General features: G+C 38.7%; 1 protein-coding gene across 3 annotated transcripts in view; it reads right to left on the bottom strand.

Moving 5' to 3' along the window:
* Window positions 1–18,248, bottom strand: part of COPS4 (COP9 signalosome subunit 4) — a 40,308-nt gene extending 22,060 nt beyond the window's left edge. For 2 of the 3 annotated variants that reach the window (XM_053922813.1, XM_024574849.3), the window contains exons 1-4: window positions 18,027–18,248; window positions 5,877–5,956; window positions 1,571–1,722; window positions 473–576 (exon numbers count right to left, since the gene is read on the bottom strand). In XM_053922813.1, the coding sequence (XP_053778788.1) occupies window positions 473–576; window positions 1,571–1,722; window positions 5,877–5,956; window positions 18,027–18,100 (410 nt within the window). In that variant the 5' untranslated portion in view covers window positions 18,101–18,248. The remainder of the gene's footprint in view (window positions 1–472; window positions 577–1,570; window positions 1,723–5,876; window positions 5,957–18,026) is intronic. The other variant, XM_024574848.3, reaches the window with a different exon arrangement.
* Window positions 18,249–18,569: the final 321 nt, after the last annotated feature.

Below are 18,569 nucleotides of genomic sequence, written 5' to 3'. Positions count from 1 at the left end.
ACACTCCAAGCATGCTCTCATTTTAGAGCCTTTGCACTAGCCATCTTCTCTAAGAGGATCTATAAATATTGTTCCCTCAGAGAGCTCATAGCCACTCCCTTACATCCTTCAAAAGTCTGAGAAGGTGGTATCAATAACACCCTACCACTCCATCGCCCTATTTAATGATACAACCTGTCCCCTACTTTGCCCCTTACTTTTCTCCATAGCCCTTATCACCTTCTCACATATTGCAAAATTTATTTCTTAAATTGTTTATCTGTTTCCAACACTAGAATGTTAAGGAAAAAATCAAAAGCAAACAGTTATACATATCCTTTATATGTGTTGTGTGTATATATCTATATATATGTACAAGTATATAGATATATATGTGTATCTATACATATATATACACATATGTATTTATACCTATATATATAGATATATAGAGAGATATACATATCCATCCAATATCCACTATTTACTATACTTTTGTCCTGTTTCCAAAGGAATTCCCACCAACACTTGGGCTGCATTTCTCCAGTCTTCTTCTTTCTCATATATGGATGCAAGATGCTGTCTTATGGAAGCAACCTGAAACAGTAGGTACACATGTTATATTAACTGGTATCAGTTAACTAATTATATAAAATAAATAAATAAGTTTATCTATTGAGACAATGCTCTAATTCAACATATGAAGCTGGCAAGTATAAATAGTAAGAATTTATCTGGACCACCCAAATTTTTCTATGAATTTTGTAACAGAATAGCAAGAGTAAACTGAAATAACACACTGTTTCAATGTGGATTATGGCAATAACTTAGTTTATTAAGTTTTGCTTTTATGTTACTGCACAGGTAATGCTGGAGTTTTCCTATGTTATCAGCATTAACAATTTTTTTTTTTAAGATTTTACTTATTTATTTTTAGAGAGGAGAAGGCAGGGAGAAAAAGTGGGAGAGAAACATCAATGTGTGGTTGTCTCTTATGCATCCCCCAACTGGGGACCTGGACCCAGTGCATGTGCCCTGACTGGGAATTGAACCAGCAACCCTTTGGTTCACAGTCCCACCCTCAATCCACTGAGCCACACCAGCCAGGGCTGCATTATTAACAATTTAACTGATTTTTTTAAATTGTGTATAAAGTAATATTTGATATATGAAATCAAATTGTAATTAATGAGCAAATGTCAGCTGGAGTTATACCCTAATATTTTGTTATATATTGTAAAATGCTGTTTAGCACAGTTTTGACAAAATGAAATTAAATGATTATCTCCTTTAAAAATTTATTATCTCTCTCCCTGGCTGGTGTGGCTCAGTGGATTGAGTGCTGGACTGCGAACCAAAGTGTCGCCAGTTCAATTCCCAGTCAGGGTGCATACCTGGGTTGCGGGCCAGGTCCCCAGTAGAGGGCGCTCAAGTAGCAGCCACACACTGATGTTTCTATCCCTCTCTTTCTCCCTCCCTTCCCCTCTTTAAAATAAATAAAATCTTTTAAAAAATAAATAAATAAAAATTTATTATCTCTCAAAATAATTGTTGCTATCTCAAGTTAAAAATCACTGCTCCAGATTTTTACCTGCTCCTCAAATGAAATGACTCTGGGCTGGATCTTTTCCAAGGTGAAATGATAGATTTCTTTGGCTGTGCTATCAGGTAAGTTGGGAAGATGTGTGCAAAAATCAGTCAGCAACTGTCGAGAGATCACGAGGCTGACATTCTCATTTACCACTTGTCAAAAAAAATAAGAGATAAACATGAATTTATAAATTTTTTTACTAAGCAATCTTTACCTAAAATTAATACTAAAAGTAATATATATTAATGCAACCCACAATGCACTATTCCTGGATATTCACACACCTATCATCTCATATTATGGAATAAGTTTTCCTTATGCCTAATTATTTGATTACATAACGATAAACACCAAAGTAGCAAAAGTACCATAACTTTTCTAAGAAATTGAAATAGTTGGCAAAAAAAAGTTTAAACAGTTGAGAATTTATATTATTCCTTTCTCTTCTTTATTTTTATACAAAGTAAAGGCACAGAAACACTCATATTTTTATTTATGTCCTTATATCTCATCTAGCTACAAAAATCAGTTTAAAGAAGAAAACAGTGAAATAATTTCATGACATTTAAATAAAGCAAGTAGAGACAGTTACTAGCACTTACACATTCCAATAAAAACAACAAAAAATAAGTTAGGTAAGCACTAGATGTACTGGCATATTTTATGACATTGTTTATAAACATTTATAAGGTTATTATTACACATGATTAAGAAAAGAAAGTTCTACAGCCACACATCTTCCACCACTCCCGATTGTACACCCTCAGACAAGAAACTTCCCCGTGCTTCTGTTTCCCCATTTATAAAATGTGGACAAGATTGTTGTCAAGTTTAAATGCAGTACACATAAAGCACTTTGAACAGTACCTGGCATGTAGCACTCAACAACTGTTATTATTAATACTATCATAACATTTTTTAAAATGCATTATGCTTGTGAATCATGCTTAAACTGTCTTAAATTAGCAGTTACTATGAAAACAAATGATGGTTCAAAGACTGTTCAGTTGATATAAATGATTTAACAGAAGAGTGTTTTTGTTTATGGTTCTTTGGTTCAAAGTTTATATAAAGGTCAAAGTTAACAAAAAGCACTATTCTTTTGCTACTTCAGTGCAATGTTCTCAATAAAGCCAGTCTTAACAGTTTTTCTGAAACCGGTTCTCTCACATCTCAAGCCCCAATTTTTTGAGGCAGTAACTTATAGGCTTTATAATTAATCGGTTTATATTAATTGGAATTCTTTTTGAAATACTGGTTGTGACTAAGAAAACAGTTTCATTGTATGGTCCATTGGACATATAAGTGTTAGAAAGAAATTACTACACAAACTAGCACTTCTCAGGGAAATATAAGTATTATAAATAAAGACTGTAAGTCAAAAAAGTTAGTTTCCAGTCAGGGCTCTGCCACACACTAACTGAATGTTAGTGTGTAGGAAAATCTTGAGACTCATTTTACAATACATTTTACAATACAAGGACATCTATTGTCAATACTATGTAGTCACATAGTTATTAAAAAGAATGTGTGGGATGGATGTGAAAAGCATACTATAAACTGTAAAGTACTATCAAGTATCACCGATACTATTTTTTTGCTTTTTTCCCCCTTCTATTCTATCTTTGATGTTGTTCATTCAGAATCCATTCCAGCCTGGATTTTCTTTTTCCTTGAAGATTTCTCTCTTTTCTTTTTTGAAATATATTTTATTGATTATGCTATTACAGTTTTACCATTTTCCCCACTTTATTCCCCTCCACCTTGGATGCCCCCCTTTAGTTCATGTCCATGGGTCATACTTATAAGTTCTTTAGCTTCTACATTTCCTATACTGTTTTTAACATTCCCCTGTCTATTTTCTACCATTTATTCTACTTATTCTCTGTACCTTTTCCCCCTTTCCCCCCTTCCCACTCCCCCACTGATAACCCTCCAAGTGATCTCCATTCCTGTGTTTCTGTTCCTGTTCTAGCTGTTTGCTTAGTTTGTTTTTGTTTTTTATTAGGTTCAGTTGTTAATAGCTGTGAGTTTGTTGTCATTTTACTGTTCATAGTTTTGGTCTTCTTTTTCTTAGATAAGTCCCTTTAATAATTTCATATAATAAGGGCTTGGTGATGATGAACTCCTTGAACTTGACCTTATCTGAGAAGCACTTTATCTGCCCTTCCATTCTAAATGATAACTTTGCTGGATAGAGTAAACTTGGATGTAGGTCCTTGCCTTTCATGACTTGGAATACTTCTTTCCAGCCCCTTCCTGCCTACAAGGTTTCTTTTGAGAAATCAGCTGATGGTCTAATGGGAACACCTTTATAGGTAACTCTCTCCTTTTCCCTTACTGTTTTTAAGGTTCTCTCCTTCTCTTTAATCTTGGGTAATGTAATTATGATGTGCTTTGCTGTGTTCCTCCTTAGGTCCAACCTCTTTGGGACTCTCTGAGCTCCCTGGACATCCTGGAAGTCTATTTCCATTGTCAGATTGGGGAAGTTCTCCTTCGTTATTTTTTCAAATAAGTTTTCAATTTCTTGCTCGTCCTCTCCTCCTTCTGGCAACCCTATGATTCGGATGTTGGAATGTTTAAAGATGTCCTCAAGGTTCCTAAGCTCCCCTCATTTTTTTGAATTCCTGTTTCTTCATTCTATTCTGATTGGATGTTTATTTCTTCCTTCTGCTCCAAACCGTGATTTGAGTCCTGGTTTCCTTCCCATCATTGTTGATTCCCTGTACATTTTCCTTTATTTCATTTTTCATAGGCTACATTTTTTCCTCTAATTTGTGACCATACTCAACCAATTCTGTGAACATCCTGATTAGCAGTGTTTTGAACTATGCATCTGATAAGTTGGCTATCTCTTTGTCAATTAGTTGTATTTTTTCTGGAGCTTTGATCTGTTCTTCCATTTGGGCCTTTTTTTTGGGGGGGGTGGTCTCCAGGCACCTGTTACACAGTAAGGGGAGGAGCCTTAGGTGTTCACCAGGGCGGGGCAACCCATTTCATTGGGTTGTGATGCTGTATGTGGGGGAGGGGTTCGGGAGGGAACAGTGCCACTTGCTCCACTCTGCCCATTTTCAGTCACTTTCCCTGCTACCCACAATCATATTGGGCCCTTCTGGTGCTGATTCCCAGGTGGGTGTGTTTGTGTACGTTCTAGGACCCTGTGGATCTCTCCAACCAACTCTCCTGTGAGGCTGGGAGTTTCACCTACTGCTGCCTCAATCCCCACAGGTGTTTTCAGTCAGAGATTTTGAAGCTTTATTTCCCGGTACTGGATCCCTGGGTTGCTTGGTGTGTCTTGCTCCGCGGTAGTTCCCCCATTTATCTGCACTAGAATGTGGGACCACCCAGTCCACAGCCACAGCCTTGCTGCCAGTCCTCTCCACCTGGCTGCCTGTCTCTGCCCCTCCTACTGACTCTGCCCCTCCTACTGGTCTGGATGAATGTTTCTTCTTTAACCCCTTGGCTGTTGGACTTCCATACAGTTCTATTTTCTGTCAGTTCTGGGTTTTGTTTTTAAATTTGTTGTTGTCCTTCTTTTGGTTGTGCAAGGAAGCACAGTGTGTCTACCTACTCCTCCACCTTAGCCAGAAGTCCCAGCCTGGATTTTGAGTAATTTTCTAGATAACTGAAGTCAGGGAGTGGGGAACAGTGTTTTAAAGACTGGATATTTCTAGTTCCTACTGAAAAGGAATGATGTTAGCCATAATAACAGTTCACACTTATATAGCAGTTATTATATGCCAGGTACTAATTTGGAGTACTTTACAATGTATTAACTCATTTAATCTCCCAACAATTCTATAGGGTATGTATCATCTCACTTTAAAGATAAGAAAAGGAGGCACAAATAGGTTAAATAAGTTACCCAACATGACATAGCCAATAAAATAGTGGACTGGGATTTAAATTCAGACTATTTTTGTCATTATTCTATATTGTCCCCCATCAGTTACTATTACTGGCAACTACATAAAATCTTAATTGGGAATGTAACTCTGAAAACAATTCATGACAAAAAATCAAGTTAAAAATAGTTTAAATTCTAAAATAAACCCATCAATTTCAATGTAAAGTATGGGGCAAAAGTAGGCTTACAGCTGTCTGTATGGAAAATAATATTCATAAATAATAATAAAAGAATAAACTGTTTTGCATACTCAAAACTAAACCTCCTTTTGTCTCACCCTGTATATTAAATATAATCTCATGCACTTATATTGATGATTTGATATAAAACAAGGCTTAAGCAAGCTTTGTAGTCCTATTCAGTAACACAAAGCAAACACGGAATTTTCATTCCACCTACTTGCTTCCACAAAAGCTTTCAAAGCTTCTAGTTGTTCTGCCCCAGATAACTGAATGGCTTTTTCCAGGATCTGACGATACCTAAAACAATAACAAATAAAAATAACATTCAGAGAGCACTATATATTCTAATGTTAACTTTGACGTTTATTCATTTCTATTTACTCTGGCATCTTTCATAGTGCTCTTGTTCTGTTTGTTTTTTTTTTATAGTACACCACAGATTTTCTCTTCTCTTTAAGTTTTAGCCCATGACAAGAATCTATTAAGTTACCGGATCTAAGATGCCACTTTTGCTTGAAAGTTTGTTTTGAATTAAAACTAAAAAGTCAATCTATAATTCTAAGATGCCACTTCTAGTCTAGTTTACCATATACCACAACTTTTAAAAAGTTTTCAAGCCCATGATAACAAAAGGTAAATCTGTAAGTTCCTAGAGCCAAGGTGCCACTTTTGCTTGAAAGCTGTAGTTTTGAATTTAAACTAAAAAGTCAATTTCCTTTCAAATGCCTTAAAAAATAAGTCATTATTTTCTTCAATTATGTATTACACAGACACACAAGAACATTATTCAAGGAGACCCAGAACCCATTCCTCTTGTGGACCTAATGAATCTAAGGGTCCAAACAATAGGATAATGTTGACTAGGCAATGAAATTCAATATTAGAAATTGAATGTCTTAGTGTACAAAATAAACTCCACCAAGACAAATACACTCATAGAACAAAATTTATGCTGTCATTAGTGCCTATTAATTCTTTACTTGCATTCAGTTCTAATAACTATTCTGCCTAATTGTTGGGAACCACCCTGCCTGGTTTCAGAGGCTGTAACCCCCCATAGTTAAGGCTGAATCAGAGTTGGGACCATAAGCCACTAAGGAGACAAAGCTTATCTCCCTGGCAGGTATGCCACCCCTGCCCACTTCACCCTGCCTGGCCCTGAGCTTGACCAGTTAGCCAATGATGGGTAAGAATCCTCAAGGGAGGATCAACCTAAGACAGGCTCTGGTCACCAGGGATAAGCTCGCAAGGAAGGACTCAGGGGGCTGTGGAAAAAGGGGGTGATGGACCCTCGCCCCTTGGCTTTGAAATAGCCTGAGTGAGTGCTCATTCCGTCTGCAAGAAGTCTCCTAATCTCTTGGCTGCCTTACTTCCCTTGCCTGACTTAAGCCTGAAGCAATAACAGAGGGCAGTGCAGTCCTGTGCTGGGAGGGGCGGATTCCCTGGGGAATCAGGTCTAAGAAAAATACATACATTCCTGTGAAACCTACTTAATTTGTACCCTCAGTTTAAAAGATAAGGGTCCAGACCTGAAATGAGTCTGGCGCCTAAAGTTTTATAGCCCTCTAACTAATTGGCTGTAACTCAGAATAAGCCCTCAAGGTTCTCTGTAAATCCTGTATTGTTCAACCCTTACTGGCTAACAATGATTGATGAGCTTTATCTGTATTCCTATGTGAATGAACCTAATAAAAGCCCATGGAGGGAAAGGCTCTGGGCCCTTCTCCTTTGAGAGATGGGTCACCTCTCCTCCCCAAGCAGATCATGTCTTGGTAGACTTATTCTTCATCTGTGGCAGGCGGGGGTGCTGCGTTAAAGTTCCCGGACACCTAATATTCATGACCACATAAGATTCAAATTAGCATTCTTAAAAGGATGGAGGAAATGCTAAAAACAGGAACAACGATAACTAATAGGCAATGGCAAATTCCTTCCTACAATATAAATTCCATGAGGGCAGAAATTGTGCTTTGTTTTGATCACTGCTATATCTACAAAGCCTGGAACAGTACTTGACACATCATAAGCACTCAAATATTCAACAGTATTATAACATTTTATTGCTTTATTTCATTTTATTTGTTAGTAATTATTCAATAAAGAGGTAAGTACATAACTATGTACTATTTTTATTTCTTTCATTTGTCTTAATCATAATACTTAATAAAAGCATTAGTTAATGTATTTTACAAACCTAATGACATTGCAATTATTCAGAATGTCATACAGAATATAGTTAAGAAATAAAAATTCACAAATAGGGTTCAAACTCATTCAAGTTTATGACTTGTATTTTGTAGAGCATATCCTCAAGCTACCACTCATCATTTATAGATTCTCAATTCACACCATATTGTTACAACCTTGACTATATGATTTCTCAGAACTGCAATAAATGAAACTGACTTTGTAAGATAGCAGGTATACTGACAGAAAAGATAGCAAACTCCAAAACAGATGAACTATTCTAGGAAAGCAGGGAAATACTGTTAAATTTTAAAATAAAAACTGTTACTTTAAAAATTGCTACATTTGAGACATAAAATTCAGTTATCTATCTCATTCTACACACACACACACACACACACACACACACACGATATTCTCCATATCTATATTTATACCTTTACTTTATTGCCCTGGGCACACTTTAAGTTCATATAGTCAATGGTTTACTTATTTTTTGATTGGCTAATTTTTTTCACTAGAAGGTTTTGTTTATTTATTTTTAAGAGAAAAGTGAAGGGAGGGAGAAAGAGAGAGAAACATCAATTTGTGGTTGCCTCTCACGCATCCCCTACTGGGAACCTGGCCCACAATCCAGGCATGTGCCCTGACTGGGAATCGATCCAGTGACCCTTTGGTTGGCAGGCCAGCGCTAAATTCATTGAGCCACAAAAGCAAGGGCTGATTGGCTTATTTTTCATATTCAATTAAATCAAAACTTATGGCTGAATTCTCTTATTCTTACACCCTCATAGATTATTTTGTACTAATAATATTATATTCAAAGATGACAATGCCTCACTTAGTGAAATTCAATGAGTAACCTAAGTTTTTAACACACAGTTTCATAACTCATAAATCAACTGATGTGTAATAGGAATACACCAAAATAAATCTAAAAAGTGGCCCTGGCAGGATGGCTCAGTTGGTTGAAGCATCCTCCTGGGCACAAAATAGGAGGGAGTTGGGCACATGGTTGGGCTGTGGTGTGTTGTGGGGTGATCATGTTGCTCTCTCACGTCCATGTTTTTCTCTCTCCCTCTCCCCTTCTTTCTCTCTTTCTCATTCTCTCTCTCCACTCTCCCCCGCCAAGGAATCAGTGGGTATATCCTCCAGTGAGGATTTAAAAAATAAAAATTAAAAACAAAGTGATGAAAAGCTTTTTATCAACAAATTATATAATTTGCCACAGTCTTAGAAATTGCCCACTCAAACTCTTGACTTTTATAGATTAAGGTACAGAGCTGGGGCTAGATGCTGCCTTGTTCCTTCTCTACTATGTCAATTCTAGTATCTAAGACCAGAAGTTACTTTTCACAATAAAAATAAGGAATGAGTAATAAACCTATTTTACATAAGAGATTTAAATAGCCATTTAATATTGTCATAAAAAATCACCCAAAAATACTAATTGAGAACCTAGCCTTTTGAAGATGCTATATGAGATTCTGTGTATGACATCAAAAATTTTAAGTAACCTTAGTATTTTAAGATCTTATAGCTGGGAAAATAAAAGAAAAAGTCAAATAATATATCAAGTATTAAATTGCAATAAAACAAAAACAAGTTACAATAGAACTGAATAGTGTAAGAAATAAAAGGAGATAATATTTTAATTCAAAAGAGAGTAAAACCAAAATGGGTTAATTAATCAGAGGAGAGTTTAGAAAAATAATAATAGCTTTTTATTGAGCACTCTATAAGTACTTAGTGGAAAAGATGGAAAAGCAATTGACGTTAAGAACATGGCAAATACCAAATATTTTTTCCTTAAAAAATATTATGGAGGAAAATAAATTTTATTAATTAAGGCACCTTGCATCTGTCCTATCCATTTATCAACAAATGTTTGTTGAGTACTTCTTATGTATATGTATATGAACTAAAGTACAGTAAGTCAATTCATGGTTTCTTAGCACTTGAAAGGAATCTGGAGGTAAATAAAACATACAAATGAAAATGTACCCCAGTCACTATGTAGGACCAAAATGAATGAAATGGGCGTGTATTAATAGAACTTTCATTTACAGTAATGGTGAACTAGATGATCAGACCAACCCTACAATAAATAAATAAATAAATAAAGTTTTTAAAAAGCATAAAATCCCAACAGAAAGAGAAAACAGGTGAGAATAAGAGCATAAAGAGATGAATAACAGCTTCTGCCTTAAAACATTTGCTGACTCTGAAAAGACAGCTGAGAGGTAGAGGCGTTTTTGGTGGAGGAGGGGTGGGTTCTGCTTTGGGACATTCTGCCATCTGCTGGAAAAACTGAGAAGCAACTTGCAATTTCTAGCAGACTAATAGAGCTGGAAGAACAGGGATTTCAGTTCCTTGCCCGCCAAAGGATAAAACACTAGCACTTTCAAAGTAAGGTTACAAAATCTATTCCAAGAACCACCAAAGTAAAGCAAAAAATTCTGAAGTCTAAGTCCTAGATTGCTAGCACCCTCAGGAGCCTGGCAGAAAGAAATGAAAATCCTCTCTGAAAGGTAACATCCTAGGCCTCCTACTGTTTCTAAAAATACATTTTCAGATAATTTGCTCAACAAACAAAGGTTACACATGACAATATGAGCTAGAATCAACAAAAACAACAGACAATAACAAGAGACTCCAGATACTGGAGTATTGGAGAGACCATAATACAACCACGTATATGGAGATAAAGACAAGCTTTAAATTTCAACAAGAAACTAGGAATCATAAAAAGTGTCACTTGAGCCCTGGCTGGCGTAGCTCAGTGGATTGAGTGTGGGCTGTAAACCAAAGGGTACCAGTTCAATCCCCAGTTAGGGCACATGCCTGGGTTGCAGGCCAGGTCCCCAGTAGGGAGCACCCGAGAGGCAACTAAATAATCCAAAATTAAACAAAATCTTTTCTTAAGTGTCATTTGGAAAAAGAACCACCAAAACCTTAAAAACTACAAATGTACTATAACCAAACTTAAAACTCAATGGAGTTTTTTTTTTTTTTCTTCAAGATTTTATTTATTTTTAGAGAGAGGGGAAGAGAAGGAGAAAGAGAGGGAGAGCAGTATCAGTGTGTGGTTGCCTCTCGTGTGCCCCCTACTGGGGACCCGGCCTGCAACCCAGGCATGTGCCCTAACTGGGAATTGAACGGGCAACCCTTTGGTTTGCAGGCCGGCCCTCAATCCACTGAGCTACACCAGCTAGGGCTCAATGGAGTTCTTAACAGCACATCTGAAGAGCTAGTTAATAAGCTAGAAGGCAGATCAGAAGAACTTATCCAGAATAAAGGATTAAAATGGTAAGTTTAGAAGACAGGGTAGAGACACAGAGGTCACAGTAAGAGAAGTTAACAGGACTTTCAGTAGAGTCCTAGAGGAGGAAATGGAATAGAAAAGAGGCAACATTTAAAGAGATATAGCTGGAGACGTCCAGTCAAGATGGCAGTGTAGGCAGACATTGCTCGCCTCTTCGCACAACCACAACAAAATTACAACTAAAATAGAACAACCATCACTCAGAACTGACACATATCGAGTTGAATGGAAGTGTGATGACTACAAAATTTAAAAAACTACATCCATCCAGACTGGTAGGAGGTGCACAGATGCAGAACGGGCTGGTCCCACATCCACATGTGATAGATAAAAATTTGGAAGGGTTATCTCTGGAGCCAGGAGTCCCAGCCCCACACCAGGCCCTCTGGCCCAGGGTTCCAGTGCCAGGAAGATATGTCCACACAACTTCTGGCTGCAAAAACTGAGTCGGTGGAAGAAACTACTAGAGCCCCAAGCAGTTCCTCTTAAAGACCCCACACACAGGACTCACCTACTCAGTCTCACTCCCTCTGGGCCCTAGCATGGGAGAGGTGGCTTAAGGAGCACCAGTGTTGTGCAAGGGGAGGCTGAGGTGTGTGGCATCAAGGTGAACAGAGGCCACTGTCCCTTTTCTGGGCCCTCTCCCCACAGAGCCAGCAGACTGGTACCATATCTAAGATTCCATCAACCTGGCTAACACTGTTTGACCCGCCTTGGATGACCCGCCTTGCAGATCGCCAGAGACTCCACCCCACTGAACTTACCGACCCACCCAAGCTGCTTTTCCATGTGAATGGCTGGTCTCGGCTCAAGCTTTGCAACTTTCTAAATCCTACCAAACAAGCAGCAGCTGGCTTCAGTGAGCCCCAGGCCCGGAAAGGGCAGCCTAGATTCACAGCTTGGCTTTGCCTGGAAATCCCCAAGCCCAGCACAAGTAGCAGCTATCTCAGATTCCTTTATAACTCAGGCAGGGTGGCCCCAGGCAAAACACAGGTGGTGGCTGATCTTGGCCTGCAACACCTGGGAAACCCCAGGGCCAGTGCACTCAGTGAAGAGCTAGAGACCACACCCCCACCTCTGGCCCTGCACAGCTGATCCTCCATGGAAGGTGGAGGTTGGTGGTCAGTTGTCACAGCCAATCCTTGCAGCTGACCAGCCTGGGTAAATCCCTCCCATTGATCTGCCAACAGCAATCAAGGCTCAATGATAAGAAGAGGGTGTACTCAGCCCACACAAAGGGTGCATCTCAAGTACCCAGCTTTGGTGATGGGGAGGCTGTGCCACTGGACCCTGCAGGACACCTACTACATTAGGCCACACTACCGAGACACGGAGTCAAAGCAGCTCTACCTAATACACAGAAATAAACACAGGGAGGCTGCCAAAATAAACAGAATAAGAAACATGGCCCAAATGAAAGGACAGATCACAAATGCAGAAAAACAGCTAAACAAAATGGAGATAAGCAATCTATTAGATGCAGAGTTTAAAACACTGTTTATAAGGATGCTCAAGGAACTTAGTGAGGACCTCAACAGCATAAAAAAGATCCAGTCAGAAAAGAAGGATACACTAATTGAAGTAAAGAACAATTTACAGGAAAACAACAGTAGAGTGGATGAAGCCAAGAATCAAATCAATAATTGGGAAAATAAGGAAGCAAAGAACAACCAATCTGCACAATAAGAAGAAAAAAAGAATTAAAAAAAAAATGAGGATCACGTAAGCAGCCTGTGGGACAACTTTAAGCAATCCAACATTTGTTTCATAGGGGTACCAGAAGGAGAAGAGAAAGAGCAATAAATTGGAAATCTATCTGAAAACAATGAAAAAAACCTTCCCTAATTTGGTAAAGGAAAAAGACATACAAGTCCAGGAAGCACAGAGAGTCCCAAACAAGATGGATACAAAAAAGCCCACCCCAAGACACATCCTAATTAAAATGCCAAAGGTTAAAGATAAAGAGATGGAAGGAGGGGTGGGAGAATGGGTAAGAGATTAGGGGATTAAGAAGTACAAATAGGTAGTTACAGAATAGCTATGGGGATGTAAAGTATAGTATAGGAAAGGGAGTAGCCAAAGAACTTACACACATGACCCATAGACATGAACAATGGTGGGGGGGATTGCCTGAAGGAGTGGGGGGTCCTGGGTAGAGGAGAGCAAAAGGAGAAAACATCAGGACAGCTGTGATAGCATAATCAATAAAATATAAGTTTAAAAATAATAAAGAGATATAGCTGAAAACTTCTCAGAACAATGAAAGAAGCCAACCTATTGATTCAAGAAATAAAATGAAACTCAACCAGGATAATATGGTGGAGCATTTACAGAAAGAGGCCACAATTCTTTTACTGTCTCTATCTATGTCCCTTTGCAATGTGACTTTGTAGTTTTCACATCAAGAGGTGGTTTATTTCCCCACCCTTTCATCTGGTCTCATTTTGACCAACAGACTGCAATAGAAGTGAAGTGCCTGTTCTGAAACTAAACCTCAGGAGGCCTTATGTTTTCATCTCTTGGAACCCTACTGTTGCCACATGAACAAGGTCAAGCTAACCTACTGAATAATGAAATATGTAGCTCAGTCACCTCCACTGCCCCAGCCAACACACAGAAGCAGAGATGCCTACCTGACCTGCAGCTAACTACAGGCACATGTGGGAGCCCATGTGGAACCAAGACCATGTGGAACAGAGAAGAGACATTAGCTGGGCCCAGCTCAAACTGACAACCAACAGAATTATGAACTAAGTAAATGATTGTTGTTTTAAGCCACCAAGTTTTGCAGAGGTTTGCTTCACAGCAAAAGCTAACTGACATAGATAAGTAAAAACATACCCACATAGACATGTCATAATGAAGGTGCTGAAAAATTAAAAGATAAAAATCTTAAAAACAGGTAAGTGTTAACATAATTTTTTGGGAGAGATAAATAATTTCCTAATGAGGTTTATCTTTAAGCATTCTAAAGATTTCAACTGTGTGTTAAGTGGGAAAAAATTGGGGGAAAGACAGGCATTCTATGCACCAAAAAAGAAAAAATCATGTCTGAAATGTAGTCCAGTTTGGTGAAAACAATATAGGACCAAAAGGTAGATATGTTTAGACTTAAGGGCTATGAGCCAAGCAGGTTGTATTCCAGCTTTGCCACTAGCTATGTGACCTTGGAGCAAGTTCACCTCTGCACTTCAGTTTTCTCATATGTAGTATAAATAATATTACTTTTTAAGGATTATGAAAAATGTAGTAAAGCTGCTCTTGGTGCAGAGTGAACACTAGATGTTATGGACCTTCACTCTTGAGATGGGAACCACTAAAACTGCTGGGTGCAGGAATAACAAAAAACTAGAGAATCTGAGTTAGAAGGGGCTTTTAAGGTTATACAGTCTATTCTGTGAAGGGAGTGTGTGTGCCTGTGTGTATCCTCCATTTTTGAAGTTTTATTCCATTCTAATCCAAAGTCTACCTCTGTAAGGCAGAAGAATTTATCTTCTTCCAAACAGCTTTTCTAATAATCAAAGGCAGCTAAAACACCTGCCATTACTTTCCTTTCTCCAAGCTGCTTATAAATGTTTAAATATTTTTTAATTTATTAATTTTTTTAGAGAGAGAGGAAAGAGGGGGGAGAAGAAACACTGATTTGCTGTTCCACTTATTATGGATTCATTGGTTGATTCTTGTATGTGCCCTGACTAGGGATCACACCCGCAACCTCAGCATATCGGGACAACAAGCTAACCAACTGAGCTACCTGGCCAGGGCTAAAATGAAATGTTTAGACTCCAAAGATCCAATATCTTCCTCTGTACCCTCCATACCCCAGAACTGGAAAGAAAAGAAAAACATAGAAGGTTCTATTTGTATAGGATTAACTCAACAAATACCTAGAATCCATACCTCTTTATGACAGAGGTAAAAAATATATATATAGGATGCCATGGGGCATAAGAAAAGCAACTAACCAGGTCCAGGTGTGTGGACGGGTATGAGTGTATATTGGTGGTTGTTCAGAGAAGGCTTTAGGAAAATACAACATATGAATTGAGTTTCGAAAAACCAAGTAGATTTTAGCTAAGTGAATAGGACAAGGCTATCGTAACAGCTATCTATTCAAATGTTCCCTCTCAAGGAGCTCCTCCTCTTCTAAAGCTTTGTATGAGAAAACAAACAAATACAATGCATATATGTACAAAAGCAGTGTACAAATCTGCAAAAATGCTTTTCATACAGCCAATTATCACTATCAATTATCAAAACTATCAATTGACACTGCTGTGTTAATTCATAGTTATGGGAAAACATTTTTAATTGAAGTTTTGGCAAGAAAAGCAGTATAGGTTAAAAATGTGCTTTTTAAAGTAGACAAACTTGGATTCAAATTTAAGCTCTGAACCTTTGTAGCATGCACTGAATCAATGTTTATTGGCCCTGGCCAGATAGCTCAGATGGTTAGCGTATAATCCCAATACATGGAAGTTGCAGGTTTGATCCTCAGTCAGGGCACATACAAGAATCAACCAATGAACGTATAAATAAGTGAAACGACAAATCAATCTCTATCTCTCTCAAGTCAACAAACAAATAAATAAATAAATATATATATATATATACATATATTTATTGAAAACTACTGTTTTAGATATCCTGTTTATTGCTGGGAACACACAGTATCAATATTTTTTAAACATTTTCTCCATCATTCCTTAATATGGAACTCTTTGTTACTCAGCTCCTAATGTAAATCCCGAAACTACTAATATATTTCAAGAGTGTTTCTATCATAAAGCATGTAGCCGGAGGAACTGTTTTGTTAGGAGAATAAATATCCTGACACGTTCTTGCTCAGATAGGACCAGATATATAGCTGCAGGCAAGACCAAGCCTTTATTCAGAAAGCACTGGCTATTAGTTATCAAACACATAAATTTCATTTAATCTTCACAATAATCCCATGGAATAGATGGTTACAGTAACGGCCTCCAATGAATTGTGCCTCCCTCTGACCACCTGCCTTTGCAGTGTAACTTGGACATTCCTTCCATAGAGAGGTAAACTCATTTCCCCTCCCCTTAATCTGGGCTGGTCTTGTGACTTACTTTGACCGGTACTTGAGAACTGATGTTGTGAGACGTCCAAGTCTAGCCTTATGAGGTCTTATAGTAATAAGAGAGTTTCCACTCACCCTCTTGGTTCTGTAAGGAAGCCTCAGCTAAACTGAGAGACCATGTGGGGAGAGAGACCCAACCAGAGATGTATGGGTATCCATTTTAGCCCACTAGTCTCACTTAAGTTGCCAGCTAACTGCACCTGCATGAGTGAGCCTAGACAACATCAGCAAAACAGCCCAGTTCACCCAAAAAATCCTGAAAAAAAAAATAGTTGTTTTACAACTAAGTTTTTGGGTTGTTACACAGCAATAAATAACTGAGGCACCAATAATAGAGGCACTATTGTTTATCTGCAATTCAGAGGTGAGGAAGTAAATGCTTAAGTTTCAGATACCTGCAAATACATGAAAAATATACCTCTTCTGATAACTAATGTACTTATTTTCTTCAATAAAACATAAAGGAAAGCAAACATGGGGCAAAATCTAAGTTAGTTTTACTTTCATCCAAACCTATAAAAAAAGTATATGCAAAAAGTATTGAGCTATGAAGGCAGAGTCAACTCATTTTCCAACCCAAAGAAAAACTCAGTATGTAGTTAATAACTGCTTAATAATAATAGCAACAAGATAATCTTATGGCACTTTCTAAGTGTCAGGTACTGTTCTCTGTGATGTGTGGTATGTGTATATACACACACATTTTGTCCCTGTCAACAAGAAGTCATCTAATTATCTCCAGTTTCCTGAGGGGGAAATTGCCACAGAAAGTAAAGATACACAGCAAACTTTCTCACTGATAAAAGTATATTACATTTACCACCAAAGAAAAGGCTGCACAGCTATATAAATTACAGTCAGAGTTTCAATTCCCAAGTAAGAACAGGCGTATACCATTAATATAAATCAAGTGACTTCAACTTGTGGGCCAGGATGTAAATATTGGGATCAATATGAAAAGCATACTGTACCCAGAATGCATGTTCATTATAAAGGAACAGCACTGTGAAATCTACAGAGAGAAATGGACAATATCTATAGCTACCTATGATTAACACTGTTAATAGGCACGTCACAATTTTAATTTGGAGTGGACCTAAAACTTCTACATAAATTGCGACAAAATTGCCAAAAAATCCAGATACCTGTTCTACTCATCCTGACCCATATTATGAGGACATCAGCCCATGTGCTCTTCTTCAGAATTGGTGGCGGATAGTACACAAGGACCCAAATAACATGGCCCAAATGGTTCTGGACGACATGTTACCGGCTATACCTCCTCAACCCCCAACAGCCTCAAGAAACTATCTCCCTATAAAACTCTGCATCGAGGTCCCAAAATCTAAATTTCCCTCAATTAAAAAAAAAAAAGCCCAAAGAAATACAGAATTCGGTGTAAGAGGCCAGCCAGCGATAGGAAGTGCCACTGGGGAAGACTGAGAAGGCCGTGGGAGCAGTCGTCCCTCAAAACGCGTTTCCAGAATATTAGGAGACGAGTAATGATGCTGTCGAGAGCTGAACAAGTTGACAGTCACCGCAAGTCTGTGGCCCGAAGGCCTCCCTGCACAAAGTCCCCTCCAGCTTTCTCTGGCTTCCAACGTTTGCCTCCACAACCGCAATCAGGCCCGCCCCCTTGATCCGCAGGCCGGCTACTGGGCACACAGCCGAAAGCCGCCGGCAACCCAAGGAAAACAACTCTGTGGCTTCCTTCCCCACCTCCCATGGCCCTCAGAAATACTCACTTGCCCGCCAGATCTTTATGAGAGCCGCTCGAATTCATGAGCTGGGCCAAATCCTGTCGCACAGCTGCCGCCATCTTTCTCCCAGCTCAGCCAAGTATGCAGGCCTCAGAATCAGAAAGAAAACGAGAGTAGTCCTCCAGAGCGCGGCCAGAGGGAACCCGAGATGCCACAGAGTAGCGTCTTTGTGGGCCAGAGCGCCCAGTGTGTGAGCTTGCGCTCGGTCCGCCCCTAGGGTTGAGTAACGCGAAGCTCCGCTCCTAAAGTCCGAGGCCCGCCCAGACCTCTCCCACAGGCTCAAACTCGCACGCTCCGACTTCGGATTGGTGGATAAACTCCAAGGGAGTGTGTCATTTGTGCAACTCTAATAAGTTCCGGGTAAGCAAAAACAATGGCTTTTTCATCAAGTTCCGTGTCTCACGTATATGGTTTACTATTCTTGTTCATTTAAAACGGCTCTTCAACTGCCTATGGTTAAGAACGAGTTGCTTTTGTTGCCGGTTTATCAAAGACAGGTACTTTTGTACAGCACAATTTAAAATGCCC

The sequence above is a fragment of the Desmodus rotundus genome, chromosome 4, assembly GCF_022682495.2.
Source record: "Desmodus rotundus isolate HL8 chromosome 4, HLdesRot8A.1, whole genome shotgun sequence".
Classification (NCBI taxonomy): Eukaryota; Metazoa; Chordata; class Mammalia; order Chiroptera; family Phyllostomidae; genus Desmodus; species Desmodus rotundus.
This window is presented reverse-complemented; position numbering and strand designations above follow the sequence as displayed.